Source organism: Narcine bancroftii, chromosome 2, assembly GCF_036971445.1.
Source record: "Narcine bancroftii isolate sNarBan1 chromosome 2, sNarBan1.hap1, whole genome shotgun sequence".
Classification (NCBI taxonomy): Eukaryota; Metazoa; Chordata; class Chondrichthyes; order Torpediniformes; family Narcinidae; genus Narcine; species Narcine bancroftii.
In genome coordinates, this window is record NC_091470.1 from 200,072,618 (window position 1) to 200,091,079 (window position 18,462).

The following is an 18,462-nucleotide window of genomic DNA, read 5'->3' on the forward strand; positions in this document are numbered from 1 at the left end:
CCGACTGCCGCCGCAGGGGCACTGACGCCGCCGCGTGGAAATCGGCTCCGCCGGACGAGGTGAGCGCGTCGCCGATTGGACGGGCGGTGGAAGCGGGGGGTGGGGTTTGGCTTCACTCGCGCCGTTCGGCTCCTTACATATATTAATTCTCGGAAATCCGCCCCTTTTCACGGAAACTCCCGAAGGGAAGGGGAATGGGATTTTTTTTGGCGTAGCCAGTGAGGAGAGAGAGCGACGACGTTCGTCTCGAGATGTGCTGGGGCGGTCTGGTGTTTGCGGCCTAGTCTACGCTCACCGGAAGCGCCGCTTTCCGCCCGCTTTATAATCGCCCGTTCGCGCCTCAAACCCAGGGCTTAAGGCCGACTTCGGATCGAACGAGTCCCGCGTCCGATTGTCTGATGCCCGGTGCCGCCCGCACGCCGGTGCCGTCGAGTTTTTCGCGCCCTCCGCTGAGCCTCGGTCTGTCGTAGCGGCGTGGCCGGCCCCGGGGCGTCCTCCGCCGGCGGAGGTCCGTCAGGAAAGTGCGGTGGAAGCCTGATGGTGAGTTTCTTTGTTTAGAGGCCGGGGGGGGAGTCGAAGGGTAAAGGGTTTTGGGGGGGGAAGGGAGTTGGGTCGCTCTGAACCTAATTAGTTTGGGCTTTAATCAGCGTTTGACGGGGGTTTGCGGGCTAAGGCCCGGCTGGAGAAAATGGTGGCAAGTTGTTGAGTAGCCCTTTGGCCAACAATGGGCAGATAGGCCTTATCCTCCACACTTTCAAATACTTAATTAAATTATACTTAATCTTGGAGTTTTCAAACGCTTTTGCTGGTAACTCCCCTCCCTTTAAAGCCCCCAGATGCCTCCAGGTTAAATCTGCCCAGTGTCGTAGCATTTTATTCCTTTCTGTTCAGCTAAATTGGACCCTTCGGATGCACTTAAATTAAATCCTATTGGGAGTGAACCGAGTAACATTATTTTAGATAACCAGTTTATCTAGAACAACTGCCATTCTGGTTATAAAACAAAGCTCATCTTGCTTTTGCTTTTAAAAAAAAAAGTTGGAATTCGTTTACTATGAAGCATGTTAAAATTAATGACTGCATTTCAAAGATTAGTATGAAAAGGCTTAATCCAACTAAGTAGCAAGTCAGGGCTCCTTCAATAGTATGTCAGTTAGAGGTAAAACACAGGATTCTTTTGACACTGGGGTTAAGTGGGTGGGAGGGTGGGTGGGTGGGGGGGGGGGAGGAAACACTGAGAAACTCAGCAGTGCCTTTATGTAGCAATGTCTCCAAAGTTTTGGGCTCCAGTCCTTCATCAATATAGTTAAATAGTCAGAAAATCTTAGCGGTTAAAACCCCTTTAACTCTTGTATAGTCAAGAAATGTGTTAGCTGTTGATGATTTACTCGTATCAATATTTTAAAGTAGGAACACGTAGCTGATTTAACGATGGTAATAGTCATCAACGGATAACTTCTGTTTTCCACATCATGCAACTGCCCACTTGTTTGTGTACATTTGAAGCCCCTACATCCTTAGGCCAACTCATTGGCAAACCTTTACCTCCTATGGATGCTGCAAGGCCGGCTGAGTACTTCCAGAATTTCTCTGTGGCTTTGATGTCTGAGTTGTGAGTATAGATTGAGTCCCATCTACCAGTGGCTACTCATTGAAGTACGGAAGTTAATGATGGTTAGTAAATACTAAATCAATAATATATTGAGGAGCTTAAAAATCATTTGACAGGAAAATCCTATTGATAAATGTGGGTATTTACACAGTCCAATTTGAACAGTGCAAAAAAAAATGGACGTTTTGGTCCACTGTCGCCCCTTTTGCCCATCCACACTCATTTTTAAATTTAAAAAAAATCTGGATATGCAGGATGGTAATAGAAGATTTACTAGAATGATACCAGGAATGAAAGGGACACTAATTGAGGAATGATTGTCAGCTCTTGGACGGTACTCGTTAGTGAGCGGAAGGATGGGGGGGGCAGTGGGGGGGAAAGAGAACCTTGTTAGAGGCATTTCGAATGCAGAAAGGCCAGGACAGTAGCTGCAGCAAGGACATTTCCTGTGGTAGGGAATTCTAGGACCGAAGGTCATAAACTTCAGGATAAATTGATGTCAATTTATAATAGATTCAGAAAAATGTTCTTTTGTCAAAGGGTCACAATTCAACTTGTTGGCGTAGGTGGCTGTGGAAGTAAGGTCAGGTGTATTTAAGGCAGAGATCGACAGGTATTTGATTAGTCGGGGCATCAAGGGTTACTGGGAGAAAGGTGGGAGTGGGCCTGAGTGGGTGGATGGATCAGCTCATGATTAGAATGGCGGAGCCTATTTCTGCTCCTATATCTTGTAATCAGGCCCACAAGCCCATGCTGCCCAAATGCCCCAATTAACCTTCAACCCCTGTATGTTTTGGAGGGTGGGAGGAACCTGGAGCGAGCCCTTGTAGACGTGGGGAGAATGTACAAACTCCTTACAGACAGTGCTGGATTGTACATTATGTTTCTGTACTTTGCCTATTTAAGAGTAGGTGCCATTAATTGTAGTAATTTTATCTGTTTCCACTCAAATCTCTGCAAATTGGCTTTGGATATCAAGAATTTTGAGTACGAAATACAATGATTAGGGTTAATACTCAAAATGGGGGTTTAGGGTTGGTTAACTGATAGAAAACGATAGAAAAAAATTGAAAGATTTGTGACTGGTGAGGTTACTGTACAGATTAGTGTGCAGGCACTAACTATTCACAATCCATCCTTCATTTTGGCTGAAGGCCTGGCTATGATTTCCAAGTTTGTTGATGTGCATACTGATGAGGGGACAAAGAGGCTTTGAGGGAATGTGGACAAACTAAGTGAGCGACATTAAGACATAAATGTGTGCATATTTTGAGAGCGATTAACAAAGGATGAGAGGTGATGATGATCTCCCCCAGCCTTTCACTTTCTCCATCCCCTTTTTTTCCACAACCCTCCACTTCTTTCCCCACCCTATGTTGCCTGATCCTCTCACCCTCCAGCCCACTGACCCCCATTCTAAACCTTGCTGGGTTTTACTATCTCTTCTGACTTTCTTTCAAAGACTGAATGCTCTGTCCTCAGTCGACACCTCACCTTTGCCCACACCTCAACATTCCATGTGGCATGAGGCTGAAATCTGTGTATTTGAAGGCATTTTCTGTAGTTGCTCAATACAAGGCAGATGATGTTGGAGCTCTAAAGGGCTAGACTATAGCTAAATTTCTGGTCACTGTATTGCTGGAAGATTATGAAGATGCCCATGAAATGTAGGGTATGCCAGGATATGAAGAAAGATTGGTTGTTGTTTTTTTTTTGGAAACAAAGAAAAGCCTTTGTGTATTATCCAGTATTTGTTTCCACAGATGTTGCTTGTAATGCTGAGTATTTCTAATACTTGAGTATTTATTCAGTTTTCCCTTCGAGGAAGGCTGAAGTTGTTTTAAGACATTGGTGAGGCCACATTTGGAATATTGTGTGCAATTCTGGTCGCCTTATCTAAAGGAAGGATATCTACAGGAAAGCGTGCAGAGAAGGTTTACTAGGATGTTGCTGGGTCTTCGGTAGTTGAGTTCCAGGGAAACATTAAACAGGTAAGGACTTTATTCCTTGGAGTGAAGAAGGATGAGGGGAAGATAGAGGTTTACAAGATTAAAAGGTATAGACAGAGCAATTGCGAGTAGTCTTTTTCCACTTAGATTTGGGGAAAATATGAGAGGTTATTAGGCTTCTTCAGATGCATTCTCCACCAAGAATGCTCCGACAGAAGCAGATTCATACCTGTGGGATGGTCATTCAGGTGGCAGCGCTGAAAGCGCAGCTCTGGCCATCTGAAAGGGACAGCTTCAAGGGAGGCGCCTCAGAGCGCACTCTGGCTCCTGTCCCTTCGGGCTGTCAGAGCTGGGGCAGCTGGAGCAGGACGTCCCCACATTGATCCCGCTGCCCTGTGCTCTCCCAATAGCCCCATATCAGTCCCCACACTGAGGCGGCTGGTGCAGGCTGTCAGCATTGTAGGCTCCCCAAGCCAGCACACACCAGAGGGATCACAGCAATACCCTAACTCAGACCCAACCTTACCCTAACCCCCAAATAACCCAAGCAGGAATCCCACACAAACTGTTAAACCCCACAGCAGACCCAGCCAGACACTGGACGATGCAGAAACCCACTGGAGGAGAAGAAACAAGGCCCAGCAGGAGCTAGAAGTAGACACAGTTTAATGAAAACATGTGCCAGCCCAAAGTGGCAGTTCAGAGTGATACAGAACCCCCAGAGAGGGGAAACCAGTGAACACAAGGGGGATGATTATCCCGCGTATTAACAGTGCTGACAGCCCACGCCAGCCACCCCGCAGTGCAGGGACTGATAGGGCTGTGGGGAGAGAGCGGGGCAGTGGGATCAGTATGGGGACAGCCCGCGTTGGCTGCCCCTGCCCTGACGTCCCACACGGGAGCAGGGGCAGCTGGGAGGGGGGGCTGTCAGGCGCTCGCCAGCTGATTGTCATCCCCTTAGAAGGTGCTTTCAGACGGCTGGATTCATGTGCTGGGGGGGACCTCAGTGCTCCAGCGATTATCCCTCTTGGAGGAGGGTTACAAAGTTCGCCTCACATGAACCTCCTGCACTTTCAAGTGGCCTCCCGACAGCCGCATATGGGCATAATATGCGGCTTTACATCAGGGGATTTTGGCCACCTGAAAATGCCTATAGTTTTAAGCCAAAAGGGGGAAAGGTTTGGGGGAACATTAGGGGAAAGTTCTTCACTCAGAGAGTAGTGGGAGTGTGGAATGAGCTACCATCTGATGTGGTGAATGCAAGCTTGATCTTGAGTTTTAAGAATAGATTCGATAGATACATGGATGGGAGAAGATCAGTGGAACTAGTGAAATAGTGGTTGGCACAGACTAGAAGGGCCAAATGGCTTGTTTTGTGCTGCAGTGTTCTATGCTTCTAAGCTGTCATATTTTAATGGACTAAACTGTGCAGTTCAATGATAATTAAGACTGCTATATTGGCCAACCTCTGCGAGGTGGATTTAATTTATTTTCTAGCAATGGAAGAACAGGTGGGCATTTGGATTTAAAATCCTTCTGGCAGCAACACAATGAAAGTCCTTGTGTGAGCTCTGTAAATCATTCAGGTGCCTTTCATGAAACCCCGTAGGTTTTTTTCCTTTAAGTAACAATTAAATCTTCATTCTGTCTACTGTTATTTTTATTGCTCATTTTCAGCCCAATTCATCCATGCCAACCAAGTTGGCGTTCATCTCTATATCTGAAGATCTTAGAACCTGAGAACATAGCACAGAAACAGGACATTTATCCCATTTAGTCTGCGCCGAACTATTCAACTAGTCTTAGCGACCCCATACCCATCCCATGAACCTATCCAAATTGTCCTTAAATGTTGAAATTGAACCTGCATCCACCACTTTTGCTGGCAATCCCTTCCAGACTTTCACCATTCTCTGAGTGAAGGTGTTGCCCCAATCCCTTAAACATTTCACCTTTCAACCTTAACCCATATCCTCTTGTTCTTGTCTCAACTAACCTCAGTGGAAAAAGCCTGCTTGCATTTACACTATCTGTACCCCTCATAATTTTGTATACTTCAATCAAATCTGTCCTCATTCCGTGATGCTCCAGGGAATAAAGTCCTATTTCAACCTTTTCCTGTAACTCAGCTCCTTGAGACCTGGCAAAATCCTTGTAGATCTTATCTGTACTCTTTCAATTTTTTTGATATCTTTCCAATAGGTAGTTGATCAAAACTGCACACTATACTCCAAATTTGGCTTCATCAATGTCTTATACAGCTTTAACATTTCAACTCCGGTACTCAGTATTTTGATTTATGAAGGCCAGTGTGCAAAACGCTCTTTTTAATGACCCTATCTACCTTTGACGCCACTTTCATGTGTCTGCGTTCCCAGATGCCTCTGTTCTACCACACTGCAGTTCCCTGCCATTTACACTGCATGTTCTGCCCTGCTTTTTTCCTCCCAAAGTGTAACAACTCATTCTGCATTCAATTCCATCTGCCATTTCCCAGCTCATTTTTTCAGATCCTGCTGCATGCTTTGAAAGGCTTTCTTAATGTTCATTACTCCCTTAATCTGGGCATCATCTGCAAATTTGCTGATCCAATTGACCACATCACACAGGTCATTGATATTGATGACAAAATCAATGGACCCAGCACTGATCTCTGAAGGACATCACCAGTCAGAGAGGCCATTATCTACTACCACTCTCTGGTTCTCCTGTAAAGCAAATGTCTATTCCAATTCTACATCATGAATACTGAGCAACTGAGCCTTCTTGACCAACCTTGGGCAGCACGGTTGGTGTAGTGATTAGTGCATTGCTGTTGCAGAGCCAGCGACCCGGGTTCTAATCTGGCACTGTCTGTAATGTAATGAGTTTGTGCCTGTGTCGGTTTCTTCTGGGCCCTCTGATTTTCTCCCACCATTCAAAACTTACGGATGTATTTGAGTAGTGTGGGCTTGTGGGCCAGTAGGGCCTGTTGCAGTGTGTCTAAATTAAATCTCCTATGTGGGACCTTGTCAAAGGCTTTGCTGAAGTCCATATGGACATCGTCCAATGCCTTGAAAAGGGTTAGAAATGACCTGCTGTACTGAAATACATGTTGATTATTCTTGATCAGTCCCTTTCTAACCACGCACTTGTATCTTGGAATATTTTCCCGTAACTTGCCCACTACTGATGTCAAGTTCACTTTGCCTATAACTTCTTGAATTATTCTTGGAACCTTTCTTAAACAATGGGGCATTAACTATCCTTGAATCCTCCAGCACCATGATAGAATCGTTAAGAAGGCCTAGGGGACGCTGGGCTTCATCAGTAGGGGGATTGAGTTCAAGAGTCTTGAAGTCATGTTGCAACTCCACAAATCTCTGGTGAGACCCCACTTGTGCTCCGATCTGGCCATCTCATTATGGGAAGGATGTGGAAGCTCTGTTAAGGGTGCAGAGGAGATTTACCAGGATGTTAGTAAATAAGTCTTGTGAGGCAGAGTTGGGGCTTTTCTCTTTGGATTGAAGAAGGATGAAAGGAGACATAAGAGGTCTACAAGATTCTGAGAGAAATGGATAAGGTGGACAGGCAGTACCTGTTTCCCAGGGTGGGAATAGCAAGCACCAGGGGACATCTCTACAAAGTGAAAGAATGCAAGTTTAAGGGAGACGTCAGGGGTATTTTTTTTTTAGTGATGTGGGTGCCAGGGTTGATGGTGGAGGCTGAAACATTGGGGGCATTTAAGAGATTTTGACAAGCACATGCATGAAAGAAAAATAGATTAAGAGGGAGGAAGGGTTTAGATGTACTTTTTATGGTAAGAATATATAGGTTGGCACAACATAGATAGAGGGCCAAATGTGCTGTAATGTTCTGTTACCCTTGGTGAAGGATGTTTAGGGCCCCTGCAATTTGTACACTAGCCTCCCACAAGGTCTGAGTGACTATTTTGTCAGGCTCTGAGAATTTATCTATCCTTTGTTTGCCTCAAGGCATCAAACACCATCTCCTTTATAGTCTGATAGCGTCCATGACGTCGCTATAGATCCGTGTCTGTCTCCTAAATAAAGGCAGATGTTAAAAAAAATGATTTGAGATCTCACCATCTCTTTTGGCACTGTGCATATGTAATTGCTCTGATCAATGTTGCCCCTTGGTAGCGTTTGGCCCTTGTTAAATCTGTAGAAGCCCTTGTTTTTTTTTCCCTTCACCTTGTCTCCCAGAGCAATCTTGTGCCTTCTATTTGCTCTCCTGATTTCCTCTGTGTTTCCTTTAATTGAATGTACTGCTTGTTCCTTGATGCCTATACCTCCTATGCACCTCTTTTCAGTTCTTAAGCAGGGCCTCAATATCTCTCAAATCAAGGTTCCTTGAATCTTTTGTCCTAATTTTGGCAGGAACATACAAATTCTATACTCTCAAACTTGGCTTTTCTCCAATTTAGAACCTTGAAACTAATGGCATTATGATCACCAGATTCAAAGCGTTACGTCACACTTGTCACCTGCCCTGTCATGTTCCCTAAATAGGTGATTCAGTATTGTATTCTCTAGTTGGCACCTCATATTGATAAAGGAAACTTTCCTGAACACATTTCACAGGCTAACCTGTCCAACCCTTTTTACAGTAAAGGGAGTCCCAGTGAATATTTGGAAAGTTAAAAGTCACCTATTACCACAACCTTGTTTCTTGCAACTGTGTATCCCTCTACAAATTTGCTCTTCCAATACCTGTGACGACTGAGTGGTCTATAATCCCACTGATGAGGTCATCATTTTCTCATTCCTCGGTTCCATCCAGTAGAACTGCCCTCTAGTCTGTCTTATGTGAGCACTACTGTGACATTTTCCTGATAAGCAATACCACTCCTTCCCCTTTTTATCCCTCCCTCTATTGCATTTAAAACGTACCATGGTACCCAAGGAGCTGACTCATTGCCGCTATGTCATAATACCACCCCTTCCCCTTTTTATCCCTCCCTCTATTGCATTTAAAACGTACCATGTGTGTTACATTGTGGACAGGGTGGGAGGAGTTGGACAGAGGATCATGGGGGATTGGTGAAACAGGCAAGGGTGAAGAATGACAGACAAGCAGTTGATTGATGTGTCGATGAAAGGGAATGAACAAAAGAGGTTATTTGGAAGATGAGCCATGCAAGGTGATGAGTGGAGACAGAGGCTGCGTTGCCAAGGCTAAAGATGCTTTGGAAGTCCCTGTTCGTACAAAAAAAGCCCATTTTCTTTTTTAAAATATTGTCATAATTTTCATTAATCTATCTGGAGTAAGTTGCACATGCATTGCCATTTCTAAAAGCACCTCTACTCACATTAACTGACCTTCAGTTCCAGGGTGATTCCTTACAATTTTTTTTTGAACAAGGTTCCAACATTGCAATTCCTGGAACAACCTCCTTTTGAGGAGGATTGGAAGGTCACACAGCCAGATACTCTTCAGTTTTCCTTCCTCAGCAGCCTGAATCCAACTGGAGAATGACTTCTATGGACGCTGTGGGACCTGCTGAGTCTCTCCAGCACATGCATTTACCACATATGCTGTTGTATTTGACAACCCCAGAATTTCCACGTAAAAATGGTGGTTTAGAATTATACCCTTTGTATAAGACGGCCCCAAATGTGGCACTTGCCGCTGACCAGTCGATGCTGTTGAAAGTTAATCATAATATTTTATTAACAAATGATCAGTTAATGGTTTAAATTTATTTGTATATTTTAAAATAAACTACCGTCGGCTCCTGTGACAGGCCGTTTAAAGCCTGTACAGAGCTGACTGCAGTCGGAGCAGGCGGATGGACCCCGTGGAGGAGCATTGCGACTTCGCAAATAACTAACGGGCCGTGTGCAAGATTGTGTCAGAGTTGGCAGGACGATAGTGGTGGTGTGGCAACTTCGTCGTGAAGGTAAGAATTTTAAACCCTTTCTATAGGATAACCCTGATTTTAAAAGTTTTAGACAGATGCAGAGTATCTCCCCTACTTGTGACCTATGCGACTTACGACCATCCATACGTATGACCAAATAAAAAGTTTTTTTTTAAAATAAAGGAAAAACAATGTAAATATAAAAATTGCACTTGCGCATACGATAGTGACTGTCAGACGATATCCCAACATTGTGTACATCTCTCTCAGTTGCCATTCAGTAAGTGCACGTTATTCGAGTAAATCTAATGAATTTTCATGCTGGATTAAACCATTATTGTATTAAACCCCAAAGAAGATGACGAGCAAGAGGAAAAACCCGTCCCCCACTGATGGACCTGGCAAGAAGTCGAGGAAGGTGCTTAATTTGGAATTGAAAATGAAGGTAATCAACCAATATGAAGGAGGAAAAAAAGTTAATATGATTGCACGCGATCTACACTTGTCCCATTCGACAATCTCCACAATTTTAAAGGACAAAGAAAAAATACGGGAAGCAGTGAAAGGTTCGGCAAGTATGAAGTCTGTAATAATAACGAAGCATCGGCAAGGGCCCATCCACGAAATGGAGAAGTTGTTGATGCTGTGGATGGAAGATCAAATTCAAAACTGTGTACCACTAAACTTGCCAACAATTCAGGCAAAGGCGAGAAGTCTTTTTGAGATTTTGAAGGAGCAAGCAGGAGAGGATTACACGGAGAACTTCACAGCAAGTCATGGTTGGTTCGATAGATTTAAAAGAAGATATAGCTTGCACAAGGTTCGCGTCACAGGTGCTGATGAAAAGTTCGTTGAAAGTTTGGATGAATTAATCCATGAAGAAAGATATCTACCCGAGCAAATTTTCAATGTCGATGAAACAGGACTTTTTTGGAAGCGGTTGCCGAAACGAACGTACATTCATCAGGAAGCTAAAACTATGCCAGGATTTAAGGCATTTAACGACCGAGTAACCTTGTTGCTAGGAGGAAATGTTGCTGGTTTTAAGCTGAAGCCTTTCCTGATTTACCATTCTGAGAACCCATGTGCATTCAAAAACATTAATAAGCACACCCTGCCTGTCCACTACCGGTCCAACCTCAGATCCTGCATGACTCAGACTTTGTTTGAAGACTGGTTTGTAAACTGTTTTATTCCCAGTGTTCGGGAATATTGCTTGGAAAATAGTATCCCATTCAAGATTTTATTAATCTTAGACAATGCCCCCGCACATCCCCCTCATCTGGATGACCTTCATCCTGATGTTAAAGTAATATATTTGCCACTGAGCACAACTTCTATCATTCAGCCGATGGATCAAGGAGCAATAGCAACTTTTAAAGCTTATTACCTTCAATCGACATTTGCTCAAGCCAGAGCGGTAACGAATAATGAAGTATCATTGCGGGATTTTTGGAAACATTACAACATTCTTGAGTGCATCAAAAATATCACAGCAGCATGGGAGGATGTGACAAAAACATGCATGAATGGAATTTGGAAAAAATGTCTCAAACGCTACGTACACACATTTAAAGGCTTCAACAAAGAGGATGCGCTTGACGAAATTAGAGAGAAAATTGTGAAACTCGCAAAAACTCTTGAGTTAGAAGTGAAAGTGGAAGATGTGGAAGAGTTATTAGACCTTGAATCGAAGGAATTGACCGACGAAGAGTTAATCGAAATAGAAGAGGAAAGAATTGCGGAGAAAGAAAGGAGGAAAAAAGAGGAGGAGGAGCCACAGAGGAACTTCACTGTAAAGGGGTTGGCAAATGTATTTTCACAAGTGAATAAAGCCCTTGCCGATTTGGAAAGCATGGACCAGAATGTCGAAAGATTCACCAAGGTAGATCGACAAATTCAGGAAGCCTTAAATTGCTATCGACAAATCTATGAGGAAAAAAAGAAGCAAACCATCCAAACAAATTTAAGCTTGTTCTTCAAACATGTGACTCCCCCCACAACTCCCTGCCCCTCAACCCAACGAGATGAAGACTATGACGAACCACAGCCAAGTACAAGTCTTCAGGTACCTGAAGTAAAAATCGAGGATGCTATAATCATGGTGGAAATTAAGTAGGATAAAAGAATGTTGTGCAGCCGTAAGACTTCTACACGCCATGCTAACATACGCATCCATTTCGAGATCAGTCGGTCAGAACAGAATTCAGACTCAGGTCGGGGAATGGCTGTAGGTGTCCATTTTGGTCCTCATCATGCTACCTCTTCGTCAAGAATGCCAGCACTGCTGAGCTTCCCCAGGGTTTACTATTTTTAATACATTTTAATTTAACTGTTCACTGTAATTGCCTGTTGGGTGTGTTTGCATATGCTGGGTCATGAAATTTGTTTAAATTAGGCTAGTGTATAATATATTTTGGATTTCATTGTAATGCAATGGTGTTGCAGTTGTCTTGCAGCTCCTGGCTTCTTTGTGTTAAGTTTCCATGCTCTCTGGAATCAGGTGTTGACCTCAACTCAGTCTTGGGAAGAAATATGAGACTAGAATGTTCCAAATCTGGGGTGGGTAACTTGCTGTTCTTGTCAGTCAAGGCCTGCTGGGCTAGTTCCCAAAGTTAGTATAGCTATTTTGTGGAAGATGAGAACGTGGTAAATGTGCAGTTTACCAAAAGTTTCACAACCATCCCACCATTTGCAACTCTGGATGTACTTCAGAAATGAACCCATTGACGATGTTCACATAACACAATCATCTGCCCATTTAATTCAGGCTTTTTCTTGTCCTGTTTTTTCATTGTCCTGCTACTCAAGTATTATTTGCCTCAACTCTTCTCCATTTTGTTAATATTTTGTTGTTCTTCCATTTTTCTCTGCCCCTATTCCTAATAAGGGCATTGAACAATATTGAAAAACCCTGTTATCCAAAATTCAAGCAACTGACAAAAAAAATTGCAGAAAATAAATAGGTAAAAAATTTACCTATTAAAATTACACCTTGCTGTTTGTTCACCAGTCACCTAACACTCAATCTCAAGCAACCAGAAAATTCACTTGTGTGGCATCTAACAATCTCCATAGGTGCCAGATAGCAGAGGTTTTACTATTTATAGCAGAGGCTTTCAATTTGTTGTATTCGATTTAAATATTATCAATAAACGTTCTGAAATACTCTGAAACATGTTTTTTTTCAACAATGCTTATGGAATAAAGTACCTGCACCAGATCTGATTGGTCACGTTCTTTATAGAAGACATGGGGACCTAGGCTAGAGTTCCATGCAGTGCAATAGCAATCTAACCAGTGGGCATCCAGACTGGAACTCTGCAGTGGCACTTTAAACAGTAGGGCCCCATCTTTCTTCGTTGTGAACAGAATTGAGTTACAATGGACACGTTTGAATATCCTTTTCACATGTCAAATGATAATCACCTGGAATTGTTTCCCCACTGAGACAAGAAGAAAAAAATAATTTTCATCTGGGTTCCTTTTCAATGAATGCAGATGTTATGGTGTGAGCTGTATGGTTGATGCATTAACAGAACACTGGTCATGTGGCTCACTGAAAAATCACTGCAGCCTCTCAGCTCAGACCTAGAATTTCTGATGTTTGCTTTGTTACCAAGATTTTCAGTAGTTTATGTATGCACAGGGGATAAGCAGTATAGATGTTGCTTGCAACCAGAAATTTTTACATTTTAAATTGGCAAATAACTGAAGTGTAAGGGTTAGTGCTACATTCTTACAGTGCCAGCCACCCACTATTAAATCCGCTACTGTCTGTTAGGAATTTGTTCTCCCCATGTCTGCTTGGGTTTTCTCTGGGTGGCACGGATTTAAATGGCCAGAATTGGCTTCCACTATGCTGTAAATTTTTTTAAAAGTGCAGCCTGCTTTTTAAAGTAATTGGCTTTATATGGTGTGTTTTAATGTCATGAAGCCAACCACACACTTCACAGGATCACACCAAACCAACCACTCCAACTTGTTAAAGAATAAGTTTAATAAATATACTTAACAAAACAAAGGGTTAATGAATTAGGTGAGAAAATACAGTAGTTGCCTTGTAACATGGTGAGAATATAATTGTCTTCTCACCTGACCTTCCCTGTGCTGTAGAGAGATAATTAACACCACAAAGAATGTAATAAAAGTAAATAAACCAAGAGTAAGGACACCCTGACATTTCCCATTTCCCAGTGTCTGCAGACACTAAAAGGGGGATATTATTGTAAATCAAGAATTGTCAGCTGTGTGAAACTTGTAAGGTCTCACACAGACCCATGCCCAAAGGTGTATAAAAATGGGGTGAACACTATGCTTTGAGTGGAGCTCAGTGTAGAGAACGAGTTACTGAACTCTTGTACCCCTCACTCCCACTATCAAGGCTGAATAAAGAAACTGTTGTACGCTTAATTGGTTCTGCTGTGTGTTTTATTGCAGCACGGGCTGACTTCCACAAACTGATCTTGGGGAGCAGAGCAAAATATTAGTGTGCTCGGGGTATTTTCAGAGTATAGGGCTCGGGTGCCGAAGGCCCAGTCACCAGTAGTGAATCAATGGCACTCCCATTGTAAGTCGAAAAAGGGCAGTGGAGTCAGCGTGGAGACCAATGTGAGGCTGTGGGGTGAGCATGGGGTAGTGGGATCAACGTGGGGACTGACATGGGGCTGTGGGGAGAGCATGAGGCAGTAGGATCAGTGTGGGGACTAACAGCGCTGTCATAGTCTAGCCAAAATTTGAAGTAATATACAGATTCAAACCATCGTAACTTCAAAAAAAAATCATAAGTCTGGGACTATCTGTATGTGGGCACACACCACAGTCCAGAGAATCTTTCATCTGTATATGTATAACAAAATTGATCTTGCATTGGTACAAAGTGGATAATTGAACTTGAGATAAATTTGATGCTAAGTGAATGCACAGAAATATTATCACTGACGTGGAACTTATTTGGTTTTTTTGCTCCAGATTCCAGCCTCTGTAGCCCCTTTTCCACTGGCACCCTGTCCGAGGAATTAATTGGGAATTTACTGGTCCACTGGAAAAGGAACATTGAACAAATGATGTAATTTCATGCCAGGTATTAACTGCCTCTACCCCTACTTGTATCCCCAGTATTTGGTGATGCTGGCATGCTGAAAAACCAGTGGAAAAGGGACATCAGAAAGTCACCAGTTTCCAGTAGAGGGTAGAACACTCGGATCCCTGGAGGTGTGTGTGTGTGTGTGTTCAGTGCAAAAGCACCAGTTAAGGTGGCCCAATGGAAACAGCACAAAGGGCTTCCTATCCTGAGACAGTGAACAGTCAGTTAACTGGGATGCCAGTGGAAAAGGGGGTTGTGGTTTAGTCTCCAGATTTTAAAAAAACTAATTAAATTTATTAAATCAAAATCCTTTTTTCATGTACCCCAACTTGCATTGCCCCTTTCTCCACATCTTCTCTTCCTTTCTCACGTATGTTGAAGCACATGACCTAAATCTTTAAAACTATCATTTTTATTCTTCCACAACTCCCCCACTCAGAATCTCTAATCTCGTCTGGCTGAACAATCCTCTACTTTCCAAATTTTGAACAATTACCATTGATTCACTAATGGTGACTGTGCCTTCGGCACCCTTCCTATATTCTGAAAATTCCTCCGAGCACACTAATATTTTAACCATATAACCAATTAAGCGTGGAAACAGCCCATGTCAATCCTTTTGATCTGCTCCCCAAGATTAGTTTGTGCAAGTCAGTTATAAAACACACAGCAGAACCAATAAAGCGTACAACAGTTTCTTTATTCAACCTTAATAATGGTAGTCGGGGTGAGGGGTACAAAGAAAGAGTTCAGTAACTCGTTCTCTACACTGAGCCCCACTCAAAGCATAGTATTCATCCCGTTTTTATACACCTTTGGGCATGGGTCTGTGTGAGCCCCTACAAGTTTCACGTATACACAGAACATAATCTCATCTGCAATTATTTCAAACTTGCTGGAGTATCCTTTGAAGAAATCACTGTTTTAGATGGCCAAGCATTGATCCACATCCACCTAAGCCTCCCTTCAACATGAAACATGCATTTCAACAGAGTGTCCTCCAAGATGATGGATTGAGAAACGGTTTACTCAGTGTCCTGTAGTTGTAAACTCAACACCTATCTAATCTATTAACTGAATACATGCTGGTCGGTCAGAAAACATATGTTTGATATATTGTGCCTAATGTAGTTCTTTGAAGGTCTCCAATTAGACCTGCTTTCTCTTTGTCTTCAATGGGTATCTATCCAGTTCCTTTTTGAAACCTATTGAATCTGTTTTGGCTGCTCTTTGAGGCACTGCATTTCAGACTTCCACTGCTCCTTGTATTGTCTCTTTCATTATCAGACGGTGTCCGGGCTGGAGGGCTTGCCTACAAGGGTAAGCTGGGGATTTTCTTTTACCCCTGGAGTGTCCGAGGCTCGGGGGTGACCTCAAAGGTGTACAATATCCTGAGAGGTATGGATAAAGTGAGAGTAGAACCAGAAGTGCATAAGGAAGGAGGGACATAAAGGGCAATGTTTTCACTTGAGGGTGGCCTGTATTTGAAATCCTCTCCCAAAGGAAGCTGCAGAACCAGGGACAATTACAACATTATAGACATTTGGATCTATGGATAGGAAAGGGTTTAATCTATGCTCATGGAGAGACTGGAAAACTGCATTCTGTCCTTATGCAACCACTCTTTGAATGGCCCATTATCCACGATGCTGTGTTCTGACTCTTTCTTACTTGACATTTTTTTAAAAATTAACCACAGTCTGTTGGTTAGTCAAAAAATTCAAAAGGCTGCTTTGTGGGGGGGAAAAAAATTGGGGATTATGATAGGCAAATTCAAGCTGAACTACAAAGAAATGGCAGATGAGATGGACTGTTGAGAAATGTGCAGTTGTAGATTTGGCAAGAGGAAAAAAACGGGGATCTTGGAATGATACAGTTCTCTGAAGGTGAAGTCTCATGTGGATAGGGTGGTGAAGAACGCTTATGGGATGCTGGCCTTTATAGATCAGAGCATTGAGTCTAGGAGCTGAGATGTTAGGTTAAAATTGTACACTGCATTCGTGAGGCCAAATTTGGAATATTGTGTACAGTTTTGGTCACCAAAGTATAGGAAAGATGTTAACAAATTGGAGAGAGTGCAGAGAAGATTTTCTAGATTTTGCTGGGGTTACAGGGTCTATGTTATAAGAAGAGGTTAAATAAGTTGGGTCTTTATTCTTTGGGCATTTGATTGAGGTACTTAAAATTATTAGGGGTATAGATAGAATTGACATGGAGAGGCTTTTGGCTTTAAGAAAGGGGGGAGATAGAAATGAGAGAACCTGCACCGAGAGTTGGGGGAAAAAGTTTAGAGGAAACATGAGGGGTGACTTCTCAGAGAGAGGTGGGTGTGTGGAACAAGCTTCCAGACAAACTGGTGGAGTCAGGCTCGATATTATCATTTAAGGAGAAGTTGGATGTGTATCTGGAGGAGAAAGGAATGGAGGGTTACGGGTTGAGTGTAGGTCAGTGGGGTTAGGCCGGAGAAAGTGTTTGGCATGGACTAGAAGGGCCAAGCTGGCCTATTTCTATGCTGTTATTTTTATATATGATTTTATATAAACAGGCAGATTATTCTTTGGATGGGGAGAAAATTCAAAATTCGGATGAACTTGGGGTCCTCACGCAGAATAACCTGAAGGTTGATCATCAGATTGGATCGACAGTAAAGAAAGCAAATGCTATGTTGGCCTTCATTTTAGGAGGAATACTGTGTAAGAGTAAAGAGGTTCCATGGGGCACCAGTGAGACCTCATTTGGAGAAATGTGTGCAGTTTTGGGCCCCTTATCTTAGAAGGGATGTAATAATGTTGGCGAGAGTACAGGGAAGATTTACCAGAAAAATTTTAAGATGATTTTCGTGATCAGCAGTCCTAAATCCATAAAATACACCGTGTTCAGGAAGCAAAATCTTCATTGTCCGCCGTAATCTGTATGTTTATCCCCAATTTTCTGATCACTAGAAATTATTTTTGTAACAGAGTAGCCATTTCAAAACCTCCCCTGAGTTTTGACCATCAATTTTGTGTCCCTGAAAAATTCCTTGAAGAGAAAATCCTGGTTAACTTTGAATTTACAACACTGAAATGTGCCATTTTAATGAACAATGCTGGTGTTTATGCTCTGTGTAAATCACTTCCCTCTTAATTCTGTGTCCTTGCCAATCAAGATAAAGGTCATTTTCCTGAATTTCCATTCATATTATTATTATTGTCTCATCTTTGAGGCAAAGTGGTCTCCTTATCTCATTGCTGGTCTTTTCATTCATTTCACTGAGGCGATTGATGACTTTCTTACATGTGGCCTTCTAGTTTTGTCTTCCCTGGGATGTTGAAGCATCTGAAGTACTACATTAGTGAACGCCCCCACCCCCACATGCCTTCTCGCTTGTACATTTGAATTGCAGCTGGTTCATCTGTTCTGAGATGAATTTCACTTTGTTGAAGCTTCTCATCCACAATATCTTAGTGAAATGATAATAATAATTTAGACATTCAGCACAGTAACATTCCCTTTTGGCCCACATGCCTGTGCCGCTCAGTTGCACCCAATTGACCTACGACTCCTAGTACGCTTTGAAGGGTGGGAGAGACTGGAGGAAACCCACACCATTAGGAGAACGTACAAATTCCTTACAAACAGCGCAGAATTTGAACTCCGGTCCCAATCGCTGGTGCTGTAAGTGTTCTGCTAACTGCTATGCCAACTGCTGCCCAAAAATTTAGACAGACTGCAGATACTGGAATCTAGAACAAACAGCGTACTGCTGGAGAAACTCAGCATTTGTGGGTAGAAATAATTAATGTTTTGTGTCAAGACTAAAGTTTTTTTTTAAGAAGTGATATAATGAATGAGGAAAACCTATTTTTATTTGAATTCCCTCTGACTCCCTCATCCACTCTATTCCCACCATTCGCCACCTTGGCTGCAGGAAGTGCTACACCTGCACCTGCGAGAGATGAGTAAAACTAAC

At 42.8% G+C, this 18,462-nt stretch overlaps 1 protein-coding gene across 3 annotated transcripts; it reads left to right on the plus strand.

The window, feature by feature from the left end:
- Window positions 1-98: 98 nt before the first annotated feature.
- Window positions 99-12,647, plus strand: LOC138754980 (tigger transposable element-derived protein 1-like). Of its 3 annotated transcripts, XM_069920084.1 has the most exons (4): window positions 99-540; window positions 9,308-9,463; window positions 9,780-9,869; window positions 9,960-12,647. In XM_069920084.1, exons 3-4 carry the CDS (start codon window positions 9,783-9,785, stop codon window positions 11,541-11,543), a joined length of 1,671 nt encoding a protein of 556 aa, XP_069776185.1. In that variant the 5' UTR covers window positions 99-540; window positions 9,308-9,463; window positions 9,780-9,782; the 3' UTR covers window positions 11,544-12,647. The 3 variants fall into 3 exon arrangements, with proteins under 3 accessions (XP_069776185.1, XP_069776183.1, XP_069776184.1); XM_069920082.1 differs by having other exon boundaries at window positions 100-540; window positions 9,780-12,647; XM_069920083.1 differs by having other exon boundaries at window positions 100-540; window positions 9,783-12,647.
- The last annotated feature ends 5,815 nt before the right edge of the window (window positions 12,648-18,462 follow it).

Coding starts and splice junctions, on each gene's coding strand:
- LOC138754980 (XM_069920082.1), top strand. CDS start 9,783: ATGACGAGCAAGAGGAAAAACCCGTCCCCCACTGATGGACCTGGCAAG.